Below are 19,312 nucleotides of genomic sequence, written 5' to 3'. Positions count from 1 at the left end.
GTGAGCACCACAGGCCTCAGGCTGCCACCCGAGGAAGGCCTGCCTGCAGGAGCTCAATCGTGCATGTGTGCTGATGTGCAAACATCGTGCTTCATGGAGACAGAACCCAGGTTTGCTTCTGGGAGTTAGGAAGTGTGGAGTGCGCCAGGGAGAGGGTGCCCATGTGACAGCACCCAATATAACCCCTGGGTGCCAAGTGTGAGAGTCCCTGGGGAGAAACATTCCCCCATGCGGCTGCGTTTTTCCTGGTGGGGGGAGAACATAATCTGTGTCATCTACACAGGGAGTTTCGGCAGCTTGCACACGGGTTCCTACAGACTCTGCCTGTGCCTCTGTCCCGTGCTATGTCTCCGTGATAAACTTTAGATGAGAAGACAACTCTATGTTGAGTTCCCTGGGTCCTTGTAGAGAATCCCAGAACACGTGGGTGGTGTCGGGGACCCTGACACAGTCCCCTATATGTATATCCCTTACAATCCAGCAAAGCCACTCTCAGGTATACGGCTTAAAGAAATTCTAGCAAATGGGCACACAGAGGCAACGCAAAACAACTCATGGCCCATGAAAAGAAGGTCACATGCTAGTCATTAAGGAAATACAAACCAGACCACAGGAGACACCACCACACACCTGCCAGGACACTACTATCAAAAAGGAGAGCAGAAAGTACAGGCAACGACGTGAAGAACACAAGGGGCTCCTGCACTGCTGGCGAGAAAGACAAGCGCACGGCCCCTGTGGAAATGGTGTGGTGGATCCTCAGAATAGTAAAAATAAAATTATCATACGACTCGGCAATTCCACTACTGGGAATGTCCCTGAAAGAACTGAAAGCAGGGGCTCAACAGATATTTGCACACCCTTGTTCACAGCAGCACTATTCACAGTAGCCAAAGGAGGACGCCACCCAAGTGTCCACAGACAGATGAGTGGGTGAACAAAACGTGGTCCATCCACACAACGGAATGTCACTCAGTCTTCAAAAGGAAGAAACTTCTGACACACACTACAACACAGATGAACCTTGAAGACGTTATGCAAAGTGAGGTAAGCCAGACTAAAAGAGAAATACTGTACGATTCCACTCATGAGGTCCAAAGTGCTGTCAAATACAGAGAGACAGGAAGTAGGATGGTGGGTGCCAGGTGCTGGGGGGGAGTGGGGAGAATGGGAAGTTACGGTTTATTGGGGACAGAGTTTCAGTTTGGGAAGATGAAAGTGTTTGGGAGCTGGACGGTGGTGATGGATTCATAGCAGTGCGAACGTATTTAATGTTACTGAACTGTGCACTTACAAATGGTTAAGATGGTAAATTTTACGTTATGTGCATTTTACCACAATTTTTAACAAAAGGGTATTAGTGGAACAATGGAGAAAAACTGTTAAGGCAGCATCGATCATCACCAGGAAACCTAACTGCAGGTCCCAGAAGAAGAAACAGCTTGGCCCCAAGGCATGCACCGAAGGAATGAGTGACAGCTACGCGTGTGGGTCCACCCCAGAAACGCAACCCAGAGTGCAAGCACATGTCCCTGAAGACTACTAACACATGATTCACTTTATAAAGCTCAGAAACAAGCACAATCAAGCAATCTGCTGTGTGGGGACACACACAGACAAATCCAAAGAGAAAAACGCAAGCGAAGGGTACACGTGGAATTCAGGCCACTGGTCACTGAGGTGGGGGTCAGGGCAGCTGTGAGGGTTGACAGTGCTGCAGTCTTTGCCTGAGGGGTACCTGTGGGCGCACTTCCCTGTGCTGCCTCCTGACTTCCAGCTACCCTCCATCTTTGGCTTCTTGTTTCCACTGGGTTTTTAAAAGGGTGACCAGCAGGGGGCGCTGGCACAAAGGAGAAGGGCCATCTTGATTGTGGACAGGGTGACAGCCAAGGGGAAGGCCCAGGAGAGGGCAGGATACCCAGGGCCCTCACTTTTATCTGAAGGAGGTTTTTTCAGAGGTGGAAGAGCTGGCCAGCGCACAGGCCCCAATCCAGCAGGTACCCAGCCTTTGGTGGTATTCCCTGGCTCCTCTTTCTACAGTTGCTGCCATTAAGAGATGCTGGGGAGAGGCCACTCTAATTTTGGAACAATTCTGATAGGAGGGGGATCCCCCTGCATTTCAAGAGCACCTCCTGCTTGTCCGATGGAAGTGGTGGGAAGGGACATTGGGGGAGGGGCAGGGCATGGAGTTAGGAGGAGGATTTGAGTAGAACCCAAGTTCATTCCAATGGCACTGAGCTCTGTACCCGGGAGATGAAGCAGGGGGGAGTGGGATGGGAGGGGGCACTGATTCAGCCACCACAGAAAGGGGCCACCAGTCACAGCAGGGCCACTGGAGGCACAGGCCCAGGATGTTTACACTTAGATGCAGGTTGACCTGTGCACAAGGTGTTATTTTATGCAAAAGAGCTAGCTGGATGCAGTCCAAATCTCACCTCCACACAGCTGTTGATTTCCTCTGCAGCGAGTCTGGACTGCACGGCTTTCTCCAGCGGCTCTGCAGCAAGCTTTACTGCGTGCTGAATCCGTTCAAGCATCTGCTTCTTATAAGGATCCGTGGTCTCACCTAACTTTGCTGAAAATGGCTACAACCAGAAGGAAACGTCAAACCTACTAGCCACTGCTCAGCAAACCCCCGAGTTCACAAAAGTGATGCCAGGCAGAAAAATGACCAGTTTCTCCTACTGCCCTGTGTCGCCCTAGCTTTTCCCTAAGCAGCGGGGCGACAGCTAAGAGGCTCTGAAGCCCCCACAGCCCATGCAGTCCTGGCGCTGTTCTCTCCTCATGTATGACTGGGCAGAGCACTTAACCTCACTGTGCCTCAGTTTCTCCAATGTAAAATGGATGTAAGAATACTTCTAGGCTGGGGATTAAACAAGGTGGTTCATCCAGAGAGCTCTGAGATGTGCCAGCAGCCGCCTCCACCACAAGGGCGCCACAGCCCGGCAGGCCCAGGCTTGTCGACCGAAAACATTACTAGGCTCTAATTTTATCCCTATTTTTCTCCCAGAGATACAATGCCATAAAACATACCAGTATTATTACTATAACTACAAAGGATAATTAGTCATTATTAAAGAGAATAAAACAACTTATGTTAGTCATACCACGCAATACTCATAACTATACATTTATAATAATGCTTATTTAGTATAAAAATAATAAATTAGAGAAAACAAATTTCTTCAAATAATTTGGAAATTTTAACAGTACAGTCGGCCCTCTGTGTCTGTGGATTCCGCATCTCAGATTTGACCCAACCAACCGTGGACTGAAAGTGTAGTGAGGCCTACAGTGGTCGTGTCTTACTGAACACACAGATTTGTTTTTCTTGTCATTATTTCCTAAACAATACACTGTAACTGTGCATACAGCATTTACATTGTATTATGTATTATAAGTAATCTAGAAATAATTAAAGTGTATGGGAGGACGTACACAGGTTCTATGCAAATACACCATGTTATATCAGAGACTTGAGAATCTGTGGATTTTGATATTCAAGGGCGGGGTCCTGGAACCAATCCCCCACAGATACAGAGGGACAACTGTATTATGACTTTAATAGAGAATTAAAGAAGCCTAGCATAGCTTCTTCACTTCAGTCAGAAGTGAGTATAAGTATTTCATTTGGTTGTGGCCTCAACGTTAAAGATTAGAAACAAAGATTAGTAGGCATTTTTACAAGGAAGTGTAGAGTATGGCATTGTGATGAAAATGTGTTTTCCCATAAGTGATGGGAGCATCACCTACTCTACACCCAGTCCCTGTGTGTCTTCCATGGTGACTTTCTCACAGTCCGGGGCACCACACCCACTAAGACTTTGGTGCTCTGATAAAACTGGCTTGAGTACCGCAGGCTTTGTGAAAGCATGCCGAGACAGACACTACCCTAAGGCCAGTAACCTACACAGGGCCTGAGAGCTGCGAGCAGGAGGCACAGGGCGTGCACAGTGTCCAGGGCAGACAGGGGCCCACCTTCAGGGCAGCGTGCACATCCTCCAGGAGCTGTGCAGCCTGGGGCTTCCTCTCCAGATACTGCTCAAACAAGTAGTTCTGCCGGGCCCTCTTGATGATCTGGAAAAGGAAAAGGATGGGGGGTTATGTTCAGAGCCCACTTCCATCATATGTAGCAGGCTGGCTCTCATGCTTGGCAAACTCCAACTGAGCAGCAAGGGTGGCACAGGGACATCCATGGGTCCCAGACGTGTGCGCGTCGTGGAATGAACACCAGCTTCCATCTCCCACCTGTCGAGCAGTACCTAAGGTCTAACGTGTTCTTTCTGATGCCTAAGGAAACAAGCCCCACTGCTCCAGCTTCCCCTGCAGAACTACACAGAACCATGTGCTACAGCAGGTCTTCCTTCTGTAAAGCTCCAGGGGCTGCTGATACTTAATCAACCTGGTCCCCAAACAGGCAGGTTTCTAACAGCATCTAAACATTTGTATAAATGATTACACCATTTGCATAAATTGTAAAATTAATTCATTGAGGGGATTTAAAAAATGTTTATTAGGTCAAGACCTGAGCTAGCTCAAGCCTACATTAATTTACTTATTTTTCTGAAAGTCCTATGGTCTTTCATATCATTCAATTGTATTTAAAATTTAATTTTGAAAACTCCCTTTACCTTATCATCAATATCTGTAATGTTCATGCAATAAAAGACGTCAAATTTGAAGTAATCCTTCAACACTCTTCTCAAGATATCAAAAGAGATGTAGGACCTAAAGCAATGAAAAAACAAACATTTCCAATCTACACTATGTACACAATCTTACCATTGTAATTAAAATACAAACAAGTAAAAGGATTCTGTGGCATCTATTCCAGCAGCCAGCTATTCTCTACAAGCTACACCCGTGGCCATGCAGCTGGTGGGGGGTCACAGCCGATGGGGCCTCAGGTCTGAGTGTCACAGAAACTCAACACCTGGGGACCCATACCAGAGCATGAGGAATGAGAAAAAACTTCAAGGTATGGGAGGAAAAGTGTCCAGGTGGAGTTAGGAATGTTAACAACAGGGCTACGTGGCACTTTCCTTTTCATTTGTTTAAACCTTTCATTGTTTTTAACTTATGAAATTAAAATTTTTCGTCTTAAAAACAAGAGAAGAAAAGTTCAGTGTTAATTTTCCTTTCAAATCTCAGGACCATGCAGCAGATCAAAGCTCTTTACGGAGCTAAGATCCGCTGCAGGGGCCCAGGGCCCAGGCCCCATGTGCTCGCCTGCAGAAGCCATGCAGACATGGCAGGGGACCCTACCTGGCATGCCCCATGTGGGAGGCATCATAGACGGTTGGCCCACAGCAGTACCACGTCACCTTTTTCCCATCTTGAGGTATAAACACGTCCTGTTAGAAAAGAAGGAAAGACAATCACAAAAAGTAACAACAAGTGTAACAACAACAAAAGTAACACTGTGGTTTGTTTTGTATAAACAAACTCAAGAAGGACCATTTTGTGTTATTGGAAGAAAGCCACAAAGGTCTTGGTGGGAGGCTAGCAAGACGGAGAGAGCCTCTTCCTCCCTAGGATTCTACTCCTCTGCAGGGGTGGTGGTGAAGGAAATGAATGCTGTTATTTTTTGTTGAAATGTTGCTTATTTAACAATAATCACAGCTAAGTTTTATTGAGCACCTATCATGTGCAAGGCCCTGAGCTAAGCACCCAACTGAATCATGTCTGTCCCATGCAACAACTTCCAGAGGTGGGTATTGTTATTTTCTTTTCACAGATGAAGACACTGAGGTTGAGAGCAGTTGGCCAGAGTCTGTCCCTCCTGGAGGACCCTGGTTTAGAAGCCAGCACCCCTGAATCGAAGCCTTGCTCGCAGCTGCTCCGGCACGCCACTCCCCCACGTCCCACCACTCTCAGACTCTTCAAGGCGTCATCAATCAGTTTCATGAGGGAGACGCGAGCTGCCCAACACCTGTCCCCCGTCTGCCAAGTGAGCTTGCTGATAAAAAATCCATCAAGCTCATGGCTGAAGACCTTTCTGAAATCTCTGGTGCCACTTGCTGTGCCCTCAGCAGAACAAACCAAGTAAGTGACATTCAGTTAGGAACCAACCCTGTCTTCTTCTGGAAGCCTGCACAGAGCCGCTTGCTGCAACCATGAGCCCTCTTGCAAGTGGCAGCACTTGGCTTGGCTTGGAATGACCCTGGGCATTTACACTTGGGTGAGCCCGAGACTACTCAGGGCAGTCTCTGCCCAGGGGCCACTGGGCAAGCTTCCATCCAGGAGTGACACTCCATGTGTCTGAGGTTCAGAGGATGGCTCTGCCCCCAGGCTAGAGATTATAACATGGTAAGTAACTGAAGGATCTTAAACCTGGATTTCCGGAACTCCAGAGCCCAACACAATGAACAGACGACTGTTTGTTTTGTGAAAGTGCCTCTGCACACACACAGGCGGCTGTTTGGTTCCTCCTTACCTTGTTCCGCGTGAGGCTGTTGTAAAGGCGGAGCTTACACGGCTCTGTCCCAGAGGGAGGGGACCACTGAGGCTGCACTCGCCGGCCTTTACCTGGGAGGGTGGAAAGAGCAGCTTGGTCACGCGGGCAGCATGGAAGTGCACATCGCCAGACACATCGAGGCATTGTTTTTACGATGCAACTCTTATTTTCAATCATGTGAAACAGTGTAAAACGGTGAGTGTCTCTGCCAAGAACAGCTGCTTCTCTCTCTGGCTCTGCCAGGGTTCTGTGTGGCGGTGCCGTAGTGACAACCCAAACACTCAAGCGTGACTGAGGAATGCCTACATGATGTGCCAGGGGACATCATACTCTTCAAATATTTGCCTCCTGCTTGCTGTGTGCACAGAATGGTCCACAGCTGTGGGTCAGATGGGGGCACAGTGATAGCCCATCTGTGACACAGCCTGTGCTGTGGTAACCCTGGGGTGCCCTTCCCTCTCAGGATCCTGGCCCAGGTGAGGGTTTTGAGGACTCTGCATGAGACACAGGCCACCTCCACACCTCCAGGTGTAAGAGGCCAGGGGTCAGGCCAGGAACAGCTGCTCCTCATGGCTATGGTGAGGCAGGGTAAGAATGGCCTCTAGCCCAGCCCTCCTCATCCCCATCAGACACTGGCGAGCAGGGGCTGGCTCTTGTTCTGGTCCCTGTAGCCTGTAGATTCTGACCTGGACACTCCCAGCTTTGAGCTCCACATCGGTTCTGTACCACCTGCAGAAGCAAACCTGAGGGCCCTCCTAGCCCTTGAGCAGTTCCTCACTGGCTTATGCAGGACCCTCAATCTGGTCACTTTCTCCTGGGCAGTCCCCTGCTCTCTTCCCTGCTCCTGCCACCACCTATGTGCCCTCCTTAGTACGTGTCCTGGGCCAGGCTTCCTGGCTGCTCCCCCCCCACAAGCCTTCGAGGCGGCCCCTGCTACTCTGACCACATCCATCTGAGGCTGTGGGCCCTTCCCACTAAGACAGACCCAATTCCAGACTCAGCTTCCGGCTTGGCAAAAGGCTGTCCTTATACAATTTGCATTTCTGAGAACCCTGAGGGGTGCAACTCTGTCCCTGGAGTCAGGAGAAGCCACAAGGAGATCACTCACGTTCCATGACCTCAGTCCCGCAAAGCCAAGCGCCATGGAGGGCACCTGGCAACTTTCTAATCCCCGAGGCTCCTCAGCCCACTCACCTCCTGGGAGGAATCCAGCTTCCCCCTTGGGCCTTGTCCCCAAATCACGCTCTGCTGTGCCCACCTGTGTGTCCCCCATGCCACAGTGCCTGGCCCCAGGAGGGGCTTTGCAGGCCTCTGGGGAGCAGCTCGCACCTGCCTTCCCTAGCAGGCCACCTGGCAGCTCACGTGGTGCCCGCTCCCTGCCACCTCCCTGCCTCTGCCTTCTGTGCCAAGGGTCTGCCAACAGGAGAGACCTCCACAGGCCCCACTCGAATGTGGCCAGCAGGTCGCTCCACGCTGATTCCCACTGCAAGAGTCCTGCTGAGCACCAGCCATTTCCCGGTTTCCCCACCCTTGCCCAGGCCATATGACACTGGTGACTAACAGGCTGAGGGAAAGAAGGAAGGCAGCCGTGCCTGAGTGTGTGGGGCAGGTGGGGAGGGGGGCGTGGGCGGACAGGGAGGGAGACAGACACACAGACGGTGTTAAGCAGGAGCTCTTCACTCTGGGTGAGTTCCAGAACAGTCACAGGTGGTCACAGATTCTAATGCATGGAAAACCCCATAATGAACTATCAAGTTCTTACTAAGGTCAAGTACAGTTGCACAGGTTCACTTTGAGTGCATCAAATGCCCTTGAAGGAAAATCTCATTCAGTGACTTGATGGCATTCAACCTGACATTTTATGATTCCATCACTCTCCTTCCTCATTAAGATCTGATAACTCTTGAAACAAAGACAGTGCTGCCATCTCAGACAGGGCAGCGTGAATGTCATGCTCACCCTGCCGTGCAGGAAGGGCCCAGGCTCCCAGAGCTAAAGACTCACAGAGAAGATTTGCCATGGGGGTGGGGGGGTGGGGGTGCAGTGTCCCAGCGTGACCCTGCCCAGGCATGTCATCCCAGTCCCCCTGGGATGGGAGCTCACGTGAGACACAGAGGGGACCCAGGCAAGGAGCTCACAAAGAGATAAACTTCATAACGAAGCTAAGGACTGTCTGCCTGAGAGGAGAGAGCAAAGTTGAACTCGTCCCCAGCAACACAGCCCCAGCCTCAACAGACCCACACCTTCCCCAGTGAAGAGTATGCCTGAAGCTCCTTCCTGGGGAACCAGGAGAGGCAGATGGGCCGAAGGGGCTGAGCCCAGGTCTGGTGAGGGGCACCCAGCAAGTTCAAGGCCCTGAGACCAGGTGAACCTCTGTGCTGGAGCCACAGAGAGAAGGCTGATGGGGGGACAGGAGGTGGAAGAAGAAACAGAGAGGCAGGGCTGAGCCCAAGCCCCAGGAAGGGGTCTCGCTGTACAGGAACGGGACAGAGTCGTGTCCGACTTCCTGTGTCTGAGAGTATCCCTGGGGCTGCTGAGGTCCACAGCCTGGGGAGAGGACATGGAGGACACATGGGATGGGCTGGTGATAAGTGGGTGCACTGAGGGTCCCATGTGGGCACATCTGATGCTGATGGGAGGGCCAACCGGCGAGGATGAGGAGAAGCAGGAGTATGTTTCCCATTGTTCCAAGAGGGAAGGTGGGCATGTGCAGAGGAGTGGGGGTGGGAGTGTGGGGGAGAGCATTCCCAGCTGGGGACAGGACTTCAGAGACACCTGAGACAGGGTAGCTGCTCTGATTCTCACAGCCACGTGGAGGCAAATATAAGGCTGTCATCACAGAGATGTCAGCAAGGACAATGACCCCGAGGGGTCTGGAACCCACCCAAGGCCATCAGATGATGAGGGGCAGTCCTGGGCTCTAGCCCCCACCTTGGCCTTCAGCCCCAGCTCACGCAGTGCCCGCTTGAGGGCCGTCTGACTTAACACACATCATTCCTGGGCACACACGGTCCCTGGCAGCTTCTCAAGAGGACTTGGAAACTGGAGGAGGCAGGACAATCCTACATGGGTCCATCCCTCCAATCTCCTGAGCCCACCTCAGAGTTGCCTTGTTATGCAGCAGCGAGACTGCACCTTGAACAGCCTTCCTTTCTGCAGGTTAAAAGGTGTTTCCTGGTACAAATGCTCTCCTGTATCTCCTGTTATGCACGGTGGCATGTGTCTGCATTGCTCTTCAACGAGTCCCCATGATGGAGGACCAGACAGGCCACTGAAGGGGCAGGGCCCAGGCCACTCTTCTCAATGGTGCCCAGATCCTCCCTGAGCTTGGCCTGCACTGGCCGAGGCTCAGAGCTGAGACATGGCAGGGGGGACGACCTGACACCACCCAAGCCGTTTGGAGAGAAGGCACCTCACACCTCAGATGTCACCTGGGCCACTGCACCAGAAACACAGGCAGGAAAGGCTGTACAGAGGAGGAGAAGGCCTACCTAGCAACAGCTCCCCTTGCTGCAGGATTATCCAGAAAATCAGAACACACTCCCTGTCCCAGGAGATTCAACACCCTTACCTCCACCCTGGTTGGAATGGTGGACCTGAGAGAAGACGGACCAGCGGTGAAAGCATGGTGGCATGTCCAAACCTCCTCCCCAAAGGAGTCTGGAAAAGCCCCCAGGAGGCCACCAGGCCCAGTAGGGACCTCCACAAGACATTACACAGCCATCCCACATAGAGGTGGGTGAGTCCATGGCCACAGGAGGAGCCAAGCTGCTCACAGGCATCAGGACAGCTATGAAATGGAGTGGCCTTGGATCTGCCAGAGGAGAGTAGTCAATCACATGGGACCTGAGCCCCTGAGACTCTTCAGAAGCAACTCCCCTAAAATAACTGCAGCCATGCTCCATAGACACATCCAGCACAAACAGACTCATTTCATCTCAAAGCAGAAAAATAACTTATTCTGATTTTCAAAAAGTTCAATGCCAATTAATATCACTTTAAGATTTAACAATTCTAAATCTTGAGGACAAACACACTGCAATCTTATGGAAAGAATAAAAAGAACCAAGTTGAATCAGAGCCAGGGAAGGCCACAAGGCTGGAGCCTGTGGCCTGGGCACACTGCAAGATGTCTCCAGGTGGCCCTCAGTCATGGCGGCTCCGTACCCCGCCACCCCAGCAACTTGGCTATACCAACAGGAACATCTTGTTCCTGAAGAAGCAACTCCACGGGGTGTCATTTTATCCTAACCGCCACCCAGTGAGCACTGGATCTGCCCACCAGGCTACTTGCTGGAGACACACTGGGACAAGGCTCCCTCTGGGGTTCCCAGGGCCAAGAAGCACCATGTACCCATAAAGGCGATGGAGAAAGCCCCTGACCTTGGAGGAACCACTCTGTTACTCACTTGCTTGGAGCCTGCAGGGCTCATCTTTGTCACAGGGACCGCCCAGGATCGCTTCTATGTGCCTGAACCACCGAGTCACGTGGAAGAGCCGCAAATCAGCGGGCGGGGCCGAGAGCTGCCTGAACGCGTCCACATCCGCCTGGGACAGTGAGTACCCCTGGACATAGCTACGCGTGCTGAGGTGCTCGTTCAGGGCTTGCACCCTGGTGGCCTCGTCACTAATGCTCAGAATGGACCTGTAGTCGGGAGCTGCAAAGACAGAGGGCACACGACGTCAGTCCAGCACACAGGGCAGCCTGAGGGCGCTGGGCAGAATTCAGAGACTTGGGAATGCTGGGGGATGGCATGGGACAAAAGTAAAGGGCGGTTGCCAGCGGGCATGGGAAATGACTGCTAATGGGTATGGGTTTCCTTTTGGGGTGATGAAAAGGTTTTAGAACTAGATAGAGATGGTGGTTGCAAAACATCGAGAATGCACTAAATGCCACCAAATTGTGCATTTTTAAATGCTTAATTTTGTTACATGAATTTCACCTCAATTTAAAAAAACTTACAGCAGTAACAACAAAAAACAAACATCAAACCAACCGCAAACCCCTTTTCCACAGCAGTACTCTCTCCCTCCAGGTGCTGGGGAATGGGAGAGAGAACCACAGAACTCTTGCACGTGACGACACCATCCACACCCCTGCACTGGGGGGCACCCAGACCAGAGTATGGCTTCCAGCAGACCAAGGCCACATGCTGAGGATGACCTCAGCCCCCCTAAAGTACCCGCCTGCTAGGAGAACTGCCTGTTCCAGCCCACACCTGACCAGACAACATGCCTGACCCCTTTCCTTACAGCGTTTGCTAGAAAGGGCCCACAGTTACAAATGTGTACCTCCTACAACCCAGGGTGTCTCTCTCAGGCTCACTGCCTTGCAAGGTAATTGCCAGGAGAATGGGGCCTCACTGCCTACCAACAGCACAGCTGCCTCCCTGCATTTATGCTGACCAGCCTCTGTCATTTTCCCCCTGAGCCCCACTCGTCTCCTCCTGCCTCCCTCACTCTCTCTTCGAATTGCAGAAGTTACCTCTGCTAAATCAGAATGGAGCTCAGCTCTTTCCCCTCAGTTTCATCATTCTAACAAATGTCCAGCTACGATTACTTTTGATGTGGGGGTTGGGGATCAGGCACTGCCCCCAGACCCAGCCTCCCTCAAGCAGGGAGCAGAGCAGGCAGTGGCACCAGAGCCTTTGGCCAGGGGAAGGAGCCTGGTCCCCAGGCCAATGAGTGTGAGCCGCATCTAAGCCTTGACCCTCCCTGTGACTTTACTTGCTGAGGGAACTGGGGTAAAAGGGCCAGCGCTTTGTTCCCTTCCACACAAACACCCTTGAAACCCTGGGAGTCAGCTCAGGGTGCAAAGGCACATGCCCAGCCGCCTGGTGCTGTGCCACGCACAGCTGCCCTTCCTGGCACAGGCCGCCATGCCCCACAAGGGTGTGGGAGTGGACGACCCACACAGCATCACTCCCACCTTCTCTGTCCTCCCCCTCCCTCTTCCTCTTCCTCCTCCATCTCCATGGGTACTGCCTGGCACAGAACGGGAGTCACCACCAAAACCACACACCTCCTGAAAACAGCCAGCAGAGCACATGTGTGGGGATAACTGTTTGCACACAAACGCCGTTCTCCACTTGTTTCCATTGTGGGGAAAACCTTCGTATCATGCCAGTAACTGGAACTTGCTGGAACGCGGCGGCGGCTGCAGGGTGCATGAATGAAGTAGCAAGCTGCTGCGGCAAGTGTCACTCACCATCTTCAGCCTGCTGTGCTCCTCACCCCCCCAGGTCCTTTGATGGCCACCAGCATGATGCCCCAGGCATGTCCTGAAGCCCAGCCTCTTCCTCTGCAGGCAAGGTGGGCACACCAAAGGGTGCAACATGGATGCTGCGCTAAATACATGCTTTCCAGAAGGACTCTGGCTGGTGAGATGAGAACTGGCAGTGTCCCCCTGACCCGCCCTGCCTCCATGATCTATAGGGAGCCACACAGTCCCATCTGAAACCAACAAGACGGCCACCCCCTCCAGGCAGTGCAGGCACTCATGGCTTCAGCACACCCTTCAGCCAAAATGTGAATCACAAGCCTTTTACAGATTATCCTTAGTAACACCAACAGCCAAACCATCGGACAATCTGTGGCCTCTTATCTTCGAACAGATCCAGGACTCAGCCCCTCACCATGGCTGCGGCGTGGACTGTGGGCCCAGCCCACCTCTCCCACTACAAGGCAGACCCTCACGGCACCATCTCCTCTGAAGCTCCACCTCACCAGCAGCACAGGCCAAGTCCCCACACCAACCATAGGCCGGCCATCCCCAGTTGCTCACCCCACTCCAGTCACTGACCCCCTCACCTCAGAGGCTCCTTTTCTGGGGAAATGGAGCCCCATACACGGCCAGGCTCTTCACTTCCTTCAGAACTCTGCTTGGGATTAGCTTCTCTGTTAGGCCTTGGAGGACTCCCTGTTCCAAACACCCACACACCCCCAGACCCAAAACCCTCCTGCCTACTTCCTCTTCACAGCACTTAACCTCTGTCTGACACACCTTCGTGTTTCTTCCTTCCTTCACTGTCTGCCCCGCCTCCCACCATTGTGTCTGCTTTATTCACTGCTATATCTTCAGCATCTAGAACTTAAGCCTGGACCATTCTAGACCCTCAACAGAGTTGTTGAGGGAATTGATGCACAAGCAGCATGATGGTACGGTGAGATGAATTACCGTCTGTGACAGAGCTGGCATCTCACCATCATTTCGGGGCCTTGTGCGCCCTTTCTCAGGAAGGACACTGGCACAAGCGAACCAGTGCTGGGATCTGGCTGAATCTATCACTGCTTCTAACTCCCAATGGCTTGCTCACCTGGAGCCCTGCTGCCTAGAGACACTAGAGATACAACAACAGTCACTTTTCACTTCAGTTACTCCACCTGTCACCTGAAGCAGAGGTACAGAGGCAGACCCTGTTCCTGCTGAAGGTGCCAGTGGGGTGTCAGGGAACCCCCAGCTCCTTCTGGCTCCCACCAGCTGCAGCTCTCCTTCCTTTCCCGCAGCAGGAGACTCTGAGGACCAAGCCCACAGGCTTGTGGGAGCAGTCCCCTTTGTTACAGGCCCTGGTCTTGTACTGCTGGGGATTCCCTGAAAGCTGAGGAAGCTGGGTGGGTCTGCACCTGCCACTCTCCATGGAGGGGTCACCAATCCTGCCTGGGACCCCCACCTCAGCCATGTGGCCGGAAACTCTGAAAGGACAAGCTCTCTGCCCAGCTGCAAAGGAGATGCAGAGAGGGTAGAAGCAGCCCCTGCCATACCAGTTCTGAGCACGGCTAAGCCAGGTCCAGGAAAACCTAACTATTAAGTGAATATCAGACTTCCCAAAACTTCCTCTGCAGAGCAACTTCCTTCCAGGGAACTTCTATTTTACCTGGATATTTTCCTCCAACATCTCAGCAGCCTGTCAGGTGGCTGCCAGTGGCACTGCTACTTTAGATGAAGAAAATGAAGTTCACTAAAGATACATTACAGAACTTGCCAGAGCTGGAAGGTGAGCCAGGTCCCCTTGGTGGTCAGGCCTGTTTCAGAGCCGCTGCCCCCATGCTGACCCCCTGTGCTCCCTCCCTCTCCTCTCCCTCCCGCGTGTTGCTTTCATGCAACCACTCACACCAGGCTCAGGCTCAGGCTCAGGTAGCACGGGAGTGAAGCCAGACGACATCACCGCTCCCAGAAGCAGCAACCCTGTGCCGGTTTCAAGAGCCTACTCACTGCTTCTGCTCAGATAACAAGCACACAGAAATGCACTTCTCATGCTCCAGATGTGCTCTGATGAGCAAAGGAGACCGCCAGGAACTCGCCCAAATGCTGACCATGGCCATCTTTGATGAACGGGGTCACGGGTGATTTAATTTCCCTCTTTCTCATCATTGCTCACATTTTCTACAGTAAGCATGTTAATTTTTATAAAGAGAAAAACACATACAACATTCTAGCGACGAAGACAGCTTTAAAGTGCCAAGGAAGTAGTTCGGGGAACATAAGGTGCTGCGGGATAAGCTCTCTGGGAGACTGGCCCAGCTAGCCAAGGCCCCATGCTGGCACCCACGTGGCCCGCTTCTCCTCACGTGGAAAACACGCTCATAACAATGTTCGCCTCGTAAAGCTGTGGGACATTAAGTGAAATTACACTTGTGAAATGTTTAAAATCGCCTGGCCCACAGCCAGTGCCCAGTTTTCCATCATCATTATTATAATCACTCCTGTATTATCATCATTATCATTATTATTATTATCACCCATGTCAATCCCAGGGAGTTCCCTGGAGGAATTTAGCCAGGGATGACACATATATTTAAATGTACTGTCTGGAGCAGCCTAGACTTTCAGAAGCGAACAGAGTCTGCACTTGGGAAGGATGCCCTCAGGACGAGAAGGTGGAGAGGCCCAGGGAAGCACAGGTGGATGACAGGCTTCTGTGAGACAGAGGCAGTCATTTGGGTAATTGTGGCAACTGCATTTAAGTGTCTTGAGGAAACAAAAATAGGTCAGCTTTCAAGTGGTCATGGGTTTGAGCCAGACTGCAGTCTGACCACAAGACTAGATGAGATGCCGAGATTAGATGAGAACACTGCCACAGACCCATTCTGCAGCGCTGGCTCTCGTCGTGGTGCCTGCACACCCTGCCTAAACTCTTGCTGTTTCCATGGGAAGGGAACGTCCACTGCCAGGTAAACTTGCAGTTCAGTTCATAAACGCATCAAAGGACAGATACCCTTTGATTGTGAGACTGTCCCAAAGGTGGACAGTGATAATCACAGTCTACGAAGCTGCAGTCTTTACAAAAGGTTTACTGAAATCAAATGTAAGTACCAGGCAATCACTCAGCACAGGCATCAAACCAAATGCACATCAAATGAACCACATGCCTGACATGTCAGACACAACTGCGGCACCACCACTCCCTCTCTGGCTCAGCCTTAAGCCTGCTCTCATCCCCACCCCCCAGCGTCACTCAAAACCTGGCCCATGGTTTGGCAGCATCTGCTGCACCTGGGGGCTCCTGAGAAACCATACTCTTGGGCCCACCTGACACCTGCCAAATCAGAATCTCTGGGGGTGCACCCAGCGAGCGGGGTTTAAACCAGCTCCCTGGAGCATTCTCGCTCTTTCACCAGGGCTTTGAAACTTCAGTGTGGTGAGAATCCCTTGGAGGGGCGGGTGGTAGGCTTGATGAAAGAGCCTTCTCCTGCAGTCCAAGGGGTCTCACCTCTCTCCTGATCACCAGCACCTGAAGTCCACCTGTCATATGTCCATGGGGGTGCCGCTCTCTCTCAGCCCCGGGAAGGGCACCGCCGCCTCTGTCTTTACTGGGAAGGTTATAAGTTATGAAGAGTATCCAATTCCCCTCACAAACTGAGGCAAGTGGGTATTAGTCAGATGGCACCACCGCCACTGGAAATGGCTTAATCTCCACCTCAAGTGCACCACCTCTTAAGACTGTTAAAAGCAAATACCTGGAAACAAGGAAACCTGAGTTCATGCATGAGTGAATATTTGCAGTCTGTGAACATGTACCTTTCACTTGCCTTGTGGAACACAGCAAAGTACACCAGCTTTGCTGCCCTAAGTAGGAACTGAAGCCCTCTTGGTCATTCTGAAGAGAACCACCAGACAGTGCAGGACAGTGGTTGAGACCTCTGCTGCAGTCAAGCTCCCCAGATGGGAAGCCTGGCTCTGCCTCTGGCTAGCTGTGTGACACTAGACATATTGCCTGACTTCTCTGAACCTCAGGATTCTTATAAGTACAGGAAGATAATGGCAGTATCTACCACAAAGGGCTACTCTCAGGATGACAGGAGATAACAGATTTGAAGTATTTAGAGACTCATGCTGAAAAAAATGCTGACTGGATTATTATTATGAAGACCCTTTGAATTAAATTGTGTGAAAAAATTAAACTACAAGTCTGACCTAATAAGCAGCCACCAAAGTAGTGTCCTGAGTTTGCAGAGAAAGGCCCCGAGATGAGTTCCATCTACTCCAAGGTCCTCAGAGATGAAGTTCATCCTTTTGAGACTACTGGGCCCCTGGATGGGCACTGAGCCTGTGCATCTTCAAAACTACAAAAGAGAAGCTGTAAACCCAGTGAGATCACAGAGGAGAATTATGTGTTCTGAGTCAACTTAGGAAAGATGATCCGAAAATGGGGCCTCCTTGAAAATTCTGGGAAGATTGTCACTTTTGATGAATCTAACCTAGGGAATAAAAAATATTCAGAAACGGGAAACCAAAAATATCTAGAAGGACTCTGGTGGCAATATGAAGTCTTTAAGATTTCCTCAGAGGTTGGCCTATGTTCTCTCTCATCTTTGAGGGCAAGCCTAGAAATGGGTGTGTGTGTGTGGTGGTGGTGATGGTGGTGGTGGTGAGAGGCAGCCATAAAGGAAAGGGCAGGCAGCCGCACCCTGGGGAAAAGCACTGGCTGGGAGATGTGGCCCAAAGGCTTAAGAAAATCTGTCTGTTGCCCAGATAGCCCAAGGGGTTAATTCCAATCTATACAGCAATCACCCAAAATAAGCCAAGTCTTATAAGGCTCTGAAAACCTAAAGTTCTGAAGCAATTAAAAAAAGAAAAAAAAAAAGAAGTAAAAAAAATCCCAATATGTCATTTATCTTCACAAATGGGCCAAAAACACACTTATTTTTTAAAAATCCAAGAAACAGGCTCTAGTTTTCAACATGGACATGGTGCTTATTACGTGCCAGGCACTGTTGCACATCCTTTACATTTATTAACTCACCTAATGCTCACAACACCCTCCGAGGCAGGAACTGTTACCCCCGTGTTGCTGTGTAGAAGGGGCAGAACTGAGACTCCAGCCCTGCCAGGTCGGCCCCAGAGCGAGGGCTGTTAACCACACTGCTATTTTAGAGTCTGGGTGGACTTCTGAGGGCTGCCTGGCTGTGGGGCAGGTGGAGACAGTGCTGGAATCCAGGCACTCCGGTTCGATGGGATGCAGCGTCTCAGGAGTGCAGCCCTGTGCTATGACAAGTGGCCTTGTCATCTGGGTGCCCCCTACATCACTGGGATACTCAGGTGGTCAGAGCTACCTACCTAGAACCCAGTGAGCCCTCAGGAGCAAGGGGCACCACAAGGAAATCTTGAGACAATCTAAACTGGGGACAGGGGATGGAGGTGTCTTAAAACTCACTTCTAAATTTTGCTAGCTGAGAAAATAAAAACTATACACTGAGAATGTTTCCTTTGGAAAGCCTGCTCCAGCCTGTTAGGAATCCGGGCCACAGTTTCTGGTCTTTCCAGCACCAAAAGTTTTGCAGGTGGGATCGTGAGAAAAGAGCCACTGCTCTTTGGAGGTCTGACTGCCAAGGCCTTGGTCTACCTGCTGGTGACATGAGTGACCTAGGGAACCTGCAATAAAGTGGGGACAGTAATGCTCTGACGAGGCAGATCCCAATGGTGACTGTTGCCAGAACTGGAGATGAAAGCCTTCCTAAAACCCCAAGCCCTTTAATGTGTGTGTACGCGTTCCTCTGGCTTCCTCTGCCCCATTTCTCTAAGTACCAACCTCAGGTGCCCTCCGCTCACCCCCAGGTGCTGCCCACGCTGGGCAGAAAACCAAAACAACCCTCAGGCCTCTGCCTCTCCCCAAAGTCCAGCTGGGACAGGGGTGGGAGGGCCGGGGGGGATGGCGGGGTGCAGCCCAGGCACCGGCTCTGGAGAGGCTATTTCACTCGCAGCCGCGTCCTGGGGGAGGGGCGCAAAGGGACCTCGACCGGCCATAACCCCCGGAGGAAACTGAGCCTGGGGAGGGGGTGGCCTCGGCTGGGCCCGAGCCTGGGTCTGGTCCTCGCAGGGGTCCCGGCAGCCTCGCGTGCAGAGGTCCCAGGGACCATCCCTCAGATCCGGGCCGGCAGCTGCCACCCTCGGATCCCGAATCCCGGACCCGCCGCCCCCAGGCCCGGAGCTCCCCCTCAGACCTTGGGGACGCCCCTCAGAGCCCGGGCCGGCCGCTGTCGCCCCTCGGACCCGGGGCGCGCCCGGCCAGGCGGGGACCCGGCGTCCCTTGGCGTCCCCGCCGGCGCTCTCCTCCCCAAGTCGGGCCCCGGTCCGGTCCTGCCCGGCCGCGCCACTCACCTTGCTCCCCGCAGGAACCTGCCATCTCTGGGAATCCCGGACGCGCGGCCGCCGCCACAGACACTTCCCAGAATCTGATGCAACCACCGCCCCGGAAGTCCCGCCCCGCCGGCCCGCCTTCCGGGACACTCCCGGTCGCTAGGCAACCGCCGCGGCTCGCGACGCCGCCGCGCGGGGCACGCCGGGAGGAGCGCGGTCCACAGACGAGCCCGGCGCGTGCGTGGGCTCGGAGCCCAGGCTAGCGCGGGAGGCGGACG

The 19,312-nt window shown here is 52.4% G+C and overlaps 1 protein-coding gene across 6 annotated transcripts in view; it reads right to left on the bottom strand.

Moving 5' to 3' along the window:
• CARS1 (cysteinyl-tRNA synthetase 1) overlaps window positions 1-19,312 on the bottom strand; it is an 80,343-nt gene that overhangs the window by 40,481 nt on the left and 20,550 nt on the right. For 4 of the 6 annotated variants that reach the window (XM_063092871.1, XM_063092874.1, XM_063092876.1 and 1 more), the window contains 5 exons: window positions 6,437-6,528; window positions 5,266-5,354; window positions 4,632-4,728; window positions 3,979-4,077; window positions 2,436-2,585 (listed from right to left, as the gene is read on the bottom strand). In XM_063092871.1, the coding sequence (XP_062948941.1) occupies window positions 2,436-2,585; window positions 3,979-4,077; window positions 4,632-4,728; window positions 5,266-5,354; window positions 6,437-6,528 (527 nt within the window). Of the gene's footprint in view, window positions 1-2,435; window positions 2,586-3,978; window positions 4,078-4,631; window positions 4,729-5,265; window positions 5,355-6,436; window positions 6,529-10,866; window positions 11,116-19,055; window positions 19,135-19,312 lie in introns of those variants that run through there. The other 2 variants (XM_063092872.1, XM_063092875.1) reach the window with 2 other exon arrangements.

This window comes from Cynocephalus volans, chromosome 4 (assembly GCF_027409185.1).
Source record: "Cynocephalus volans isolate mCynVol1 chromosome 4, mCynVol1.pri, whole genome shotgun sequence".
In the NCBI taxonomy this organism is placed as follows: domain Eukaryota; kingdom Metazoa; phylum Chordata; class Mammalia; order Dermoptera; family Cynocephalidae; genus Cynocephalus; species Cynocephalus volans.
The sequence above is the reverse complement of the archived record's forward strand: the minus strand, read 5'-3'. Positions and strand labels throughout refer to the sequence as shown.